Below are 14,433 nucleotides of genomic sequence, written 5' to 3' on the forward strand. Positions count from 1 at the left end.
CAGGGGAGAGAAGAGCAGGGGAAATTTGAGGGATGGAGGGCTGTGACCAGAGGCTGATCTAGATCTCTTACAGATATGTAACAGTGTGACAGGGAGAGACGACCACTCAGAACATCACCAGTCAGTTTAATGGAGCCTGAACCGAGAGAGGCAGGGAAAGAGAGGGAGAGAAAATGGGGCTGGAGAGGAAGCTGAAGAGAGGGAGAGAGAAAAAGAGGGCAAAAGAGAGAGAGAGCTTGAGGATCTGTATGTGGAAAGATGGGGAGAGAGTGTGAGAGGGAAAGGAAAAGAGAGAGAGAGCTTGAGGATCTGTATGTGGAAAGATGGGGAGAGAGTGTGAGAGGGAAAGGAGAAGAGAGAGAACTGGTTGCAAATACAACTGCAATTCTCAGATTTCGTAATGGCAATGTGTAAACGACAAGACCTTTATCTGTCCAGAGGGGTTACGATTACATAGAAGGGCAAGTTCTCAGGGTCAAAGTGTCTCATTGGACATATCACCATCCTCATCACTGAGGCTATAATGGTAACTGAGACTAGCTCTGACTCTTAGCCCCTGAGCCTTTACACCATATTCAAACATTTACAACTTGACAGGACTACTTACTATCTTCACTGAACCAATCAAAACTACTCGTCAAATGCCTTACTGGATTAAACCAGTAGCCTCCTGCTTAGAAAAATCCATATATACCCAACTAAATCTTTACACACTATCCATATTCAGTGAGCTCCATAAGTTGACACAATGCTTGTTGTTTTGGCTCTGTACTCCAGTGCTTTGGATTTGAAATGATACAATGACTATGAAGCTGCAGACGGTCAGCTATAATGTTCATGTATTTTCATCCATATAGGGTGAACCGTTTTCTTGTACGTCGTTTGTCTACACGGTATGTGAAATATGATACCATGTCTGTTTTGTCTGACCCTGATGTCTTTCCCTCTCTCTCTTTCTCTATCTCTCCTCTCTCTCTCAATTCAATTCAAGGTGCTTTATTGGCATGGGAAACTTAACATTGGCAAAGCAAGTGAAGTAGATAATAAACAAAAGTGAAATAAACTATCATAATGTACAGTAGACATTACACTCCCAGAAGTTCTAAAAGAATAAAGACATTTTGAATGTCATTATGTCTATATACAGTGTTGTAACGATGTGCGAGTTAAAGTACAAAAAGGAAAATAAATAAACATAAATATGGGTTGTATTTACAATGGTGTTTGTTCTTCACTGGTTGCCCTTTTCTTTTGGCCACTTGTCTCAACTTGTCTCTTCTCTCTCACTCTCTCTCTCTCTCTCCTCTCCATTACTTCCCCCAACTGTCTCTCTTTCTCTCTCCATCTCTTCTCTCTCTGAAATCAATTCAAATAACTTTATTGTAATGCAGATTATGCCAAAGCATTGAGTACAATTGCATAGTCGTGTACATTGTTTCTAAACAATTCATGTTTCTCTCTCTCTTTCTCATTTAGGATCTGAAGAAGGTGCTGTCTTTCCCCCCGTACCCTGGGGAGTTTCTGCACCCGGTCGTGTATGCCTGTACGGCCGTCATGTTGCTCTGCCTCTTCGCCTCCATCATCACTTACATCGTGCACCACAGGTAAAAACCCTCGGGAAACTGTGTTTGCGCGTGCGTGGGTGTATGTGTGTGTGTGTGTTTAGGTCTGTGTTCAGAGGATTTGAAGTGAGTTCTCACCTTTAGTTGACTAACTAAGCGTAGTAAAAAACACACACATCCAGGTCATGTACCCATCACAACACACCACACACCACCTCTCCTACTTTTGAGGGTTTGTTTTTATTTTCCTCCATCATGCTTCTGAGCTGTGAGTCAGCCGCTGTGGGCCTGTATGAAGCCCTGCAGTCTGTCTGACTCAGGGGGGAGGGGGAGGGAGGGGGGGGGGGTGCGAGCCAAACACTTCCAATAACCCACTACCACTTGCCTCAAAGAGATGGCTCAATCTGATTTCTATAAGATCCAGACCACATCTGTCACCTCTCTCCGTAGGTCTTTCGAACCCAGAGGGCTGTGCTGTCTTTCAGTTAATCTAGCCGTCCTCTACTGATGATCCAGTGTGGTCTCCAGGCAACCTGGATAGCTTGTTATTTTTTGGGGGCCACATTTTCCCTTTGTTAGGCACTCACTAGATCACGAACAATGGAGTTAGTGACTGAAACTTAATGTGATCGATCATTCAGTCCTTTTATACTTTCACTATGCTGAGCATAAAAGTTATTCAATGTCTCTGAAATGACAGATTAATTAAATTATACATTCTTTATACTACTTTTGGTTCTGATGGAAAGCAGATGAATAGATAGACTGTAATGGAGCATGAAGATGTATGAACACATTTTACGGTTGGCATCAGTATGAGGCAACTCTAAGAAAGAGAGAGAAGGAGACATTGACAGGATGAAGGGCTGTAGGGATAGAGGGATTATGAAAACACTGGTAACTGTAGTCTGGGAGGAGTGACGGTGTCAGTGGCTCCATGATTTCAGTCAGGAGACACTTGTTGTCAGTGGAAACAAGTGGTCGTCTCACAGCTGCAGCAGGAGTACAACACTGCAACCGCTTCGCCTCCCTCCATCCCCAAAGCCGTGTCTTCCTTACAGTAGAAATGCTCTAAGGGCCACATTCGGAATTGAGACCCGTGCACACCAGTCTCCCATTAATATCAATGAATGATTTATGTGAAAGTCTGAGTTGTGCAGGCAGATCTCAAATCGGAATAACGTCCTAAATATGTTGAAAATAACTTCACTTTCTGACATAACGTGTTGTCCAAGACAAGGGAGTGTGTAATGTAGCATCACTGAATAGTGATGCTGGTGAGTTTACACAAGTGCTAATTCCACTGGGGCTCAATTCACCCTTCAAAACATTCCCTCCCTCTTGGCCAAGGAGAACAAGTAAGGGGTCCGTTTTGCCATACATGTTTGAAGTAATTTCACCGCTTCACTGATTTTCAGAACGTTAGTGTATTTCAAGCAAAGGGAGTGTTTATACTGAATAGCGATGCTGGTGAGCCTATTATCAAGGTCCCATTCCATTCGAACTCCAAGTTCACCCTTCAGAACATTCCTTCCCCTTCGGCCAAGGAGAACAAGCGGGAGGTCAGTTTGGCCACATGCTTTCTCGGGGAAACGATGAGGTGGAGGCGTGCCAGGTTAATGCACTTGAACCAGTGAAAGCCCATAGCCAAGCCCATGAAAAACACTGGGAGGCAGGTAGAGGCTGCAGTGATTTATGGGCCTCTCCTGGAGCCTCCTGGGTGGAGTTCAGCACCTGAAAAGGAGCTCTTCCTCTCCACCCTTGCACATAACACTCAGACACACTTTGTAGGTTATTGCTGCTCTCTCCCTCTCTCTCTCTCTCTCTCTTCCCCTCTCATTCATTAACTCATTATTTCTCACTTTTATATATATATATATCTCTCTCTCAGTCTATCTGCCTATCTCACTCTTGTTCTTGCTTGTTTTCACTCGTTCTCACTCATTCTGTCTCTCCCTTGCCTCTTTCTCTCTGTTATCTCACTCTCTGGTCTCTCTCTCGCTCCCTCTCTGCAAGTTTGTTTCTCACAAACAACAGAGGTTCTTTCCTGTACACTTTTCCCCCCAGATTTATAATCACACTGGTGAACATGATGTGGATAATGCTGATTTAGGATACTGGATAGATGCCAGGATAATTGTTTATGTTGTTTGTTTCTCTCTAGTTTATTTACCCTGGATACTGCATCTGGATTGGCTGATCCATATAGCCTTAGGGCTTTTTCCAACAGCTGGACAAGGAGTAGCAATATAGCAATATAGGTTAAGTGCCATGCCCAAGGGTGCATAACACTAGTTGATTTCCTATTTCACAATATGGGGTTATATTGTGTTGCATGTCAATTGACTCAGTCTACTGGAATCATTCAGTTTTAATATATATATATATATTTTCTTTTACAATTGAGCGGACCCAATTGACCGGACTTTCATCTCCTTATTTCTCATCCACCTATTGTCTCTTCTTCCCTGATCTGAACGAGGAATTGTATGACATGGCTGGGCTTTGGAAGTCGGTACATTCATTCAGTCAAAAGGGATATGTAGATTGTTATTTACAACATTTCATTTGCAAACTACGCAATGCATTCCACCAGATTTACACCTCAACCCCCTTGTATCCTAGTAAATGATCTGAATGATGAACCGGGTCTTTTTTAAACACTCTTTTTTTCAACGTCCCTCTGCGTCAATGTTTTATCCATTCCCCTGATATTCTGTACCATTCATATTTATTTGACTGACTGCTTATTCGGTGTGGGTTTCTCTTCTTTTGGCAGCACAATCCGCATCAGTCGGAAGGGATGGCACATGCTCCTCAACTTCTGTTTCCACACAGCTCTGACCTTCACTGTGTTTGCCGGAGGCATCAATCGAATCAAATACCCCATCATCTGTCAAGCAGTAAGTGCACTGCCTTTTCATTCCTGCCCTCTCAAAGCTCTCCAAGGGAATTGATTATGAATGTCTATTGAGGTGCGCTGTGGCGGTGGTTGTGATGCTCTGTGTGCATGGTGTAGTACTCCTAGCTCTCCTCCCCTCTCTCTCTCTCTCTCTCTCTCTCTCTCTCTCGCTTGCTCTCTCTCTCTCTATTGTCCTTCTTTGATGCTCTGTTGAATAGGCTCCACCAAGGCTTCGGCACGAACTCCCTACACACGGTGTGAGACAATACAGTCCACTACAGTACACACATGAATGCTACAGCTAGCTAGCTGTCTTCCTGGTTGGCCATATCTATGCTGTGATGTTGCCTGTCCCTCCAGGTTTCCCACCCCGGCCCACCAGGGGCTTTGTACCTAGCAGTTTGTTGTCCAAATGAGGGTTTTGTTTTGCCGTCGTCTCAAAGGGGAGTAGGAGTATGGCTGCCGTTACCGCTGTCGGCTACCGGTTGACTCTGCCTGCCTCTGTGGCTGGCAAATCCATCTCTTAACGTGAGACTGTGAGCGAGGGAAAGACAGAGAGAGGGCAAGAGAGAGAGAGAGATAAAATAGTGAGGGAGCGCGAAAGGGGGATAGAGAGAGAGAGAGACACAGGCACCAGCCAGCGCTGCGGGGCCTGTATGCCTGTGTAGGTTAGCTAACGGGAGTGCTTTCTCTCCTGCTGGGTGCAATAACGCTTGGCTCTGAGACGTTCTAAAACGGAAGAGATCGTGGGAGATGTGTCACTGTGAGAGGATCCTGCCATAGATACTGTTTTTAGAGGAGAGCGGGGAGGCAGCAAGGGCAGGATAACGTTGGGTTGGCTAATTGGGGCATGAGGTGTCCTTGAATCCTTACTTAGATAAAGCAGCTCATTGGAGACACCAGGTAAGAGATGTTTCAGATGCTAACCTCTCCATCAATCGTTGGCTTAACTGATGCTGAAATCTTAAGAACACCAAACTCCAGTATGCATGCATATTGTTGTTTTGGGAAGATTGATAGGACGATGATAGGTAGATGGACATAATGGCTGGGGTTAAAATGTCCGGGTTAGCGATAGACTCAATCGTGACTTGACAAAATAAGGAGTAAGAAGACCAGACGTTTTGGGAGTTTGATACATCAATTGGAACATGTCAGCCAAGAAGAGGATGTCTCTCCTCAGCATGTGGGCATTTAGCTGGCGAGAGATTTATGTTTTTTCTTTCTTTCTACCTTTCAGTTGAGGTTTCAAAGGCTTCCAACTCATCCTCTATTTATATCAACAGGGCTCTTCTTCTCTCTTCAGAACCAGGCAGAGTCACTTGGGACACTGCTGAGGCCGCTGCCTCTACATCCTGTCCACGAGAAGTTTAGACCTCGTCTTGTTCTAAGACGTAATGAATCCACCTCAATATGGAGCTGCACAGATCTCTGTAGCTCACTTGATCTTATTGAAGCCAACAGTGCCTTGGCTGCGTGTCAGGAGGCTTGGCCCCTATTGACCCACCTGTTCCCCCGCCGTGCAATGGAGCATTATTACGGCACAATTAGCATATTCCCCAACAGATTCGCTGTCTACATGGATGCATTAGCAACACGTTTATGAGCAGCCATCTTGCCGAGATGCCGCCGCTTGAGAGATGCCTGTAAAGAAACTACTGCAATCGATCAAATCTCCATGCTTCTCACACGCATGTAACTATTACCCATCTCTCAATGTAATCATCACAGCAGGTGTTTATTCTGCACATGCCTCTGGTGCTCCTCACCACTGGGTATTTTTCGGATTTAATCATGTTGCCTAATGTAGAAACACTGCATTTTTAATGGGTAACAGCCTAAGTTGATTCTTTGGGTCCAGTTTTATTATTTTGGTCCACCCCTCCTCTCATCCCGATGGGTTTGAGGCTGTTACCCTGTTCCCAGTAGTGGTGGCAGTGTCTGGGATGATTACATGGTCGTTCACTGGAGGAGCTGGCTGTAAGGATATGTGTGATCACACACACCCTACCACTCTCCTCCATCCCTCCACCCCACTTGTGGATAGATCCCTCTCAGGTCCAGCAGGGATCAACTTCCCACACGGGAACTGCTACTCACCACCTCCTCTGACAGGCAAACTTCAAGGAGCCCTGGAACTGACTCTGGAAACCTCAGTCTGCACTTAAAGAAAATGCACATCCCCTTCCTCCACCAACCTCCTTCCACCAATTCTATCCCCTGCCCCTCTCCATCTCTCTCTCTCCCCCATACCTCTCTCTCTTCTCTCTCTCTGCGTCTCCTCCTCCTCTCTCACTCCCTTCCTCCACCCACTGTTAGGGCTGTGATGGTCATGGAATTTTAGATGATCGTAGTTGGACCGCACGTCACGGACACCGGCGTCTCGCTTCCAGACAAACTAAACACCTTCTTTGCCAGCTTTGAGGATAATATAGTGCCACGACGTCGTGGCCCACTAATAAGGACTGCCCCCCCCTCTCCTTCTCCGTGGCCGAATTAAGTAAGACATTTAAACATGTTATCCCTTGCAGGGCTGCTGGCCCAGACCATGCGCTGACCGGCTGGCTGGTGTGTTTACGGACATATTCAATCACTCCCTATCCCAGTCTGCTATCCCCACATGCTTCAAGATGGCCACCATTGTTCCTGTACCCAAGAAGGCAAATATAACTAATCTAAATGACTACTGCCCCGTAGCAGTCACTTCTGTCATCATGAAGTGCTTTGAGAGACTAGTCAAGGATCATATCACTTCCACCTTACCTGCCACCCTAGACCCACTTCAGTTTGCATACCGCCCCAACAGGTCCACAGACAATGCAATCGCCATCACACTGCACACTGCCCTATCCCATCTGGACAAGAGGAATACCTATGTAATAATGCTGTTCATTGACTACAGCTCAGCATTCAACACCATAGTACCCTCCAAACTCATCATTAAGCTGAAGGCCCTGGGTCTCAACCCCGCCCTGTGCAATTGGGTCCTGGGGCAGCCCCTAGGTGGTGAAGGTAGGAAACTCAACTTCGCTGACCCTCAACACTGGGGCCCCACAAGGGTGCATGCTCAGCCCCCTCCTGTACACCCTGTTCATCCATGACTGTGTGGCCATGCACGCCTCCAACTCAATCATCAAGTTTGCAGACGACACAACAGTAGTGGGCTTGATTACCAACAACGACGAGACAGCCTACAGGGAGGAGGTGAGGGCACTCAGAGTGTGGTGTCAGGAAAACAACCTCTCACTCAACGTCAACAAAACAAAGGAGATGATCATGGACTTCAGGAAACAGCAGAGGGAGCACCCCCCTATCCACATCGAAGGGACAGTAGTGGAGAAGGTGGCAAGTTTTTTAAGTTCCTCGGTGTACACATCACAGAAAAACTGAAATGGTCCACCCACACAGACAGCGTGGTGAAGAAGGCCCCTCTTCAACCTCAGGAGGCTGAAGAAATTTCTCTTGTCACCTAAAACCCTGACAAACTTTTACAGATGCACAATTAAATAATGGTTAAATAAATAAATAGACTCATATCACTGGCCACTTTAATAAAGAGATCACTAGTCACTTTAAACAATGCCACTTGAATAATGTTAACATCTTACATTACTCATCTCATATGTATATACTGTACTTTATACCATCTATTCCACCTTGGCCATCGCTCATCCATATATTTATATGTACATATTCTTATTCCATCCCTTTAGATTTGTGTGTATTAGGTAGTTGTTGGGTAATTATTAGAATACATGCTAGATATTACTGCACTGTTGGAACTAGAAGCACAAGCATTTCGCTACACTCGTATTAACATCTGCTAAACATGTGTATGTGACCAATAACATTTGATTTGATTTTGAGTGAAGGAAAAGCAGCCAAAAAGTGCTCAGCATATATGGGAACTCTTTCAAGACAGTAGGACAAGCATTCCAGGTGAAGCTGGTTGAGAAAATGCCTAGAGTGTGCAAAGCTGTCATCAAGTCAAAGGGTAGCGACTTTGAAGAATATAAAATAAAGAAAGAAATACCTTATTTACACAGGTATTCAGACCCTTTGCTATGAGACTCGAAATTGAGCTAAGCTGCATCCTGTTTCCATTGATCATCCTTGAGATGTTTCTACAACTTGATTGGAGTCCACCTGTGGTAAATGCAATTGACTGGACATGATTTGGAAAGGCACACCCTGTCTATATAAGGTCCTACAGTTGACAGTGCATGTCAGAGCAAAAACCAAGTCATGAGGTCGAAGGAATTGTCCTTAGAGTTCCAAGACAGGATTGTGTCGAGGTATAGATCTGGGAAGGGTACTAAAAAATGTCTGCAGCATTGAAGGTCCCCAAGAACACAGTGACCAAGACTCTTCCTAGAGCTGGCCACTCAGCCAACCTGAGCAATTGGGGGAGAAGGGTCTTGGTCAGGAAGGTGACCAAGAACCCGATGGTCACTGACAGAGCTCTAGAGTTCCTCTGTGGAGATGGGAGACCCTTCCAGAAGGACAACCATCTCTGCAGCAGTCCACCAATCAGGTGTGCCAAAAGGCTCCTGAAGATTATCAGACCATGAGAAACAAGATTCTCTGGTCTGATGAAGCCAAGATTGAACTCTTTGGCCTGAATGCCAAGTGTCAAGTATGTAAACCTGGCACCATGCCTATGGTGAAGCATGGTGGTGGCAGCATCATGCTGTGGGGATATTTTTCAGCGGCAGGGACTGGGAGACTAGACAGGTTCGGGGCAAAGATGAACGTGGCAAAGTACAGAGAGATCCTTGATGAAAACCTGCTGTAGAGCGCTCAGGACCTCAGACAGGGGTGAAGGTTCACCTTCCAACAGGACCACGACTCTAAGCACACAGCCAAGACAACGCAGGAGTGACTTCGGGACAAGTTTCTGAATGTCCTTGAGTGGCCTAGCCAGAGCCCGGACTTGAACCCAATTGAACGTCTCTGGAGGGACCTGAATAGCTGTGCAGCAATGCTCGCCATCCAACCCGCATTTGGGTATTTTAAATGTGGTTACCCTACTTTCATGAGTACGAAAATGAAACTGTGGGAAAGTGGCCTCCATCAGTTATTTGAGTGCATACGGATGGCAGGTCTTTTTCCCCCTGCCCCTCTTCCTGCCCAGTTTCTGACTCTATGGGTGAGCAAATGCTCACTCCTTGAGTGACTGGGGGCAGGGCTTGGAGTGGAAAGTGGCATGTAGCAGAAGATAGAAAGACAATGGAGTAAACTAAAAACAGACATTGCACACACTGGAGTTGTGTATCACATTTAACAAACCAAACATTGAAATACCGTTATAGAAGGTAAAGTAAAAACCCAAACCAGTCCATGCGTCAGTACCGGTATATAGTAAAAACCAGAATACCGCCCCGCCCTATGATCAATTGATGTTTTACTGATTGCACTAAAGCTCCGATGATAGAGCTAAATGTGGAATACTCGGAAATGTGTAGTTCTGACTATGCTCTTCATGACTTGATGGTATTAAAACCAAATAGTTATTAAAACCAAACAGCACGTTGATGTCAATGGTTTTAGCGAAGCTGGGGGTTCTCCTTGCCCCCAGCAGCCAAATCAAACGTTTTATAGCCTATCGGCTATATCAGACACGTTTCTTCTCCTTTGTTTGCACAGGAAAAAGTTTTGCCTTTTTATAAGCACATTTCATGCAAAATCTTTTTTTTTTAATATGACACAAATTACAGGGCTGTCTGCTCTGCTGACCCTGACAAAACAGATCAATAAAAACAATGTTGTCTGATCCATATAATAGGTCTATGAGAAGGGAAGACAAAAATACAATATGACATCCATCTAATCTGGAGGAGGAAATTACAGTCCAAAAATAAATTTTCAAGTGGCACTCACCCAAGTCTAACTAGATTTTCCTCCAACCCTTTTTTGTGAGTAAAGTACATGTTGCATTAAAAAAATGTCACGATAGGCCTGATGTAAACAGCAAATGTGTCAGTAAACTTTCCAAATGTCGACAAAACAAAATGCACTAGACAAGGTGGGATCTTTTTGTGTCTGTAAAATTAATTATGTGAGAAATGGCGTTGTAAGCGCATCTATTCACAAATATTTATACAATAACCTTCATATCGAAGTAGGAGTCACTCGATGACATGTTGTGTGGTCTTCCCACTACGACTCAGGAAAGCATGCCGCTTATTAGGCTACAAATGAAATAAGTTATGATGAACTTCACAGGGTGGTGGAAGTGCAATGATGGATGAGCTTGAAGCTCCTTTCCTGTTAATATCGAGGGTCTTATTCTGGTGACATGATCATCGATGCTTGGCTGCCATTTGACAAATAAAAATACTCTCGCTCTTTTGTCCATAATAATATACAGTTGAAGTCGGAAGTTTTACATACACTCATGTTGGAGTCATGAAAAATATTTTTTCAACCACTCCACAAATATATTGTTAAGAAACTGTTGTTTTGGCAAGTTGGTTAGGACATCTACTTTGTGCATGACACAAGTAATTTTTTCAAATCATCATTATTTCACTTATAATTCACTGTGTCACAATTCCAGTGGGCCAGAGGTTTACATACACTAAGCTGACTGTGCCTTTAAACAGCTTTGAAAAATCCTGAAATTTTTGGCATGGCTTTAGAAGCTTCTGATAGGTTAATTGAGATAATTTGAGTCAATTGGAGGTGTACCTGTGGATGTATTTCAAGGCCTACCTTCAAACTCAGTGCCTCTTTGCTTGACATCATGAGACAATCCAAAGAAATCAGAAAAGATCTCAGAAAAGAAATTGTAGACCTCCACAAGTCTGGTTCAACCTTGGGAGAAATTTCCAAACGTCTGAAGGTACGACGTTCATCTGTACAAACAATAGTACGCCACTATAAACACCATGGGACCACGCAGCCGTCATTCCGCTCAGGAAGGAGACGTGTTCTGTCTCCTAGAGATGAACGTACTTTGGTGCGAAAAGTGCAAATCATTCCCAGAACAACAGCAAACCATGTGAAGATGCTGGAGGAAACAGGTACCAAAGTATCTATATCCACAGTAAAACGAGCCCTATGTCGACACAACCTGAAAGACAGCTCAGCAAGGAAGAAGCCACTGCTCCAAAACCGCCATAAAAAAAGCCAGACTACAGTTTGCAACTGCACACGGGGACAAAGATTGTACTTTTTGGAGAAATGTCCTCTGGTCTGATGAAACAAAAATGGAACTGTTTGGCCATAATGGCCATCGTTATGTTTGGAGGGAAAAGGGGGAGGCTTGCAAGCCAAAGGACACCATCCCAACCGTGAAGCACGGGGGTGGCAGCATCATGTTGTGGGGATGCATTGCTGCGGGAGGGACTGGTGCACTTCACAAAATAGATGACATCCTGAGGGAGGAAAATTATGTGGATATATTGAAACAACATCTCAAGACATCAGTCATGAAGTTAAAGCTTGGTCACAAATGGGTCTTCCAAATGGACAATGACCCCAAGCATACTTCCAAAGTTGTGGCAGAATGGCTTAAGGACAACAAAGTCAAGTTATTGGAGTGGCCATCACATAGCCCTGACCTCCATCCTATAAAAAAAATTGTGGGCAGAACTGAAAAGGTGTGTGCGAGCAAGGAGGCCTACAAACCTGACACAGTTACCCCAGCTCTGTCAGGAAGAATAGGCCAAAATTCACCCAACTTATTGTGGTAAGCTTGTGCAAGGCTACCCAAAATGTTTGACCCAAGTTAAACAATTTAAAGGCAATGCTACCAAATACTAATTGAGTGGATGTAAACTTCTGACCCACTGGGAATGTGATGAAATAAATAAAAGCTGAAATGTAATTGTTCTCTCTACTATTATTCTGACATTTCACATTCTTAAAATAAAGTATCTGCCTAAGACAGGGACTTTTTACTAGGATTTCACTATATAACTCACCAGTTTTTTGTGACAAAACCATCAGTAAAGTATAAAATGCAACGGAAACCCATTTAACTAAATTCTTTATTCAGTACATGTATGTAACCACAAACGTTATTTTTATGTGCGCTATGTCATCAAGCACAGCCTTTTATTCACAACAAGTCAATATGATGGGAACACCTCTGGTGGGGAAATATTTTCTGCAGATTTTAGAATATTCGCATGGAAATCTGTCACCAATTGGATGGAAATCTAGCTCGTGATAAAGCTTGAATGTGCGCACTCATCGGGGATATGGCCGATGTTCTCTGCTGGTGCCAATAAGATACTGTTCACTCAAATAAGTTAAGAAATTTGATAACCTTCCCATGTGAAAAAATGCTATAGTTTACTATAGAATACTACAGCACTTACTATAATATCATGTAGTTAACTATATAATACTATAGGAAATACCACTGTAATGTCCGCAAAAACACTACACTTTAACTGTAGTAAATACTACAGTATTTCATTTGCATATACCCTGCCCATTTCCCTCCCTCATGTCAAAATTTGTGCCACCCTTAAGTGATAAACCTGCATGCCAAGTATAGACCATATATTTTGTTAACTACAGGTTATAGAAAACTATCTGCTCAGACCCCAGTCCTACCTACCTACAGGTTATGGAAAAGGTGTTATGTTAGTATTTCTCCAGTAGGTTTTCTCAAGGATAAGCCTCTACTTCCAGTTCAAAGATAATATAACAAAAACACTACAGTATTGTCAGCAAAAACACTACAGTAAATACTACAGTATACTTGTCACGGCCGTTAAAATAACTGGCAAAGGTGCAGCGTGGTGAGCGGACATGTTCTCTTTTATTCGAAGTGACGCCGACAAAACAATAAAAAATACAAAACAATAAACAATACAAATCGTGAATCTTAAGGTTATGTGCCATCAAACAAAGTTATCTTCCCACAAACACAGGTGGGAAAAAGTGTACCTAAGTATGGTTCCCAATCAGAGACAACAATAGACAGCTGTCCCTAATTGAGAACCATACCCGGCCAAAACATAGAAATACAAAATCATAGAATGCCCACCCCAACTCACGCCCTGACCAAACCAAAATAGAGACATAAAAAGGATCTCTAAGGTCAGGGCGTGACAATACTACAATCTGCAAAAATACTACATTAATTACTATAGTATATACTACAGTATTTATACTATAGTTAACTGTAAATACTGCAGTATATTACAGTGTATACTACAGTATTTATACCATACCATATTCTTTTTTATGTGGCTAAAAGTCAGATTGCAGTATTTTCATTGTATTCACTTTACAGCAATAGCAATTTTCCAAACTATGTTTTCCTTCGACTGCCCTTCAGACTGTAGGCAATGCGATTTAAAACAATCCACAGCTTATTTTTTTTTTTTAAAGAAGCTAAATGGTCTTGTGTGGCCAAATCATTCTTTCTGATGTAGTAGCCTATTTGGATTGATTTTATTTAGTTCTGTGTAGACAGGAGTAGGCTAATTAGGCTTTATTATCAATGTAATTCAGTTTATGGAAGCACCGGCTATGCCCTTCCCTTACATAGACTTAGACTACTGTGTGTGTGTGTGTTTGTGTATACTTACATTATACAGACTAATTGGTCAGAAGAGGGGTAGAAGAAGCCATCTAGACAACCAAGATGTGTGTTAAACATGGGAAGAATACAGGTCTATTAATATCAAACAAACAGAATGAGCATTTGTAATTTTATATGTGTGTTTGTGGGTGGGTGGGTTGGTGGGTGGACTGGTTGTGCTTGCTGAGGGCATTTATCAGCCAGTGGTCTTCTTATTCCCTCCAATCTATTCTCTCCCATCTTTCTATCTCCCCTCTCTGCCTACTACTCTCTTTCCCTCCCCCTACGCTCCATCGTTCCTTCCTTTCTCTCTGTGTGTGTGTGTGTGTGTGTGTGTGTGTGTGTGTGTGTGTGTGTGTGTGTGTGTGTGTGTGTGTGTGTGTGTGTGTGTGTGTGTGTGTGTGTGTGTGTGAGACGAGGGACAG

General features: G+C 43.5%; 1 protein-coding gene across 1 annotated transcript in view; it reads left to right on the forward strand.

The window, feature by feature from the left end:
- The window catches only part of LOC135512444 (adhesion G protein-coupled receptor A3-like), a 268,454-nt gene that overhangs the window by 228,233 nt on the left and 25,788 nt on the right, over positions 1–14,433 (forward strand). Inside the window, exons 15-16 of the mRNA XM_064934473.1 lie at positions 1,477–1,604; positions 4,342–4,465. Of these exons, the coding sequence (XP_064790545.1) occupies positions 1,477–1,604; positions 4,342–4,465 (252 nt within the window). The remainder of the gene's footprint in view (positions 1–1,476; positions 1,605–4,341; positions 4,466–14,433) is intronic.

The sequence above is a fragment of the Oncorhynchus masou genome, chromosome 24, assembly GCF_036934945.1.
Source record: "Oncorhynchus masou masou isolate Uvic2021 chromosome 24, UVic_Omas_1.1, whole genome shotgun sequence".
In the NCBI taxonomy this organism is placed as follows: domain Eukaryota; kingdom Metazoa; phylum Chordata; class Actinopteri; order Salmoniformes; family Salmonidae; genus Oncorhynchus; species Oncorhynchus masou.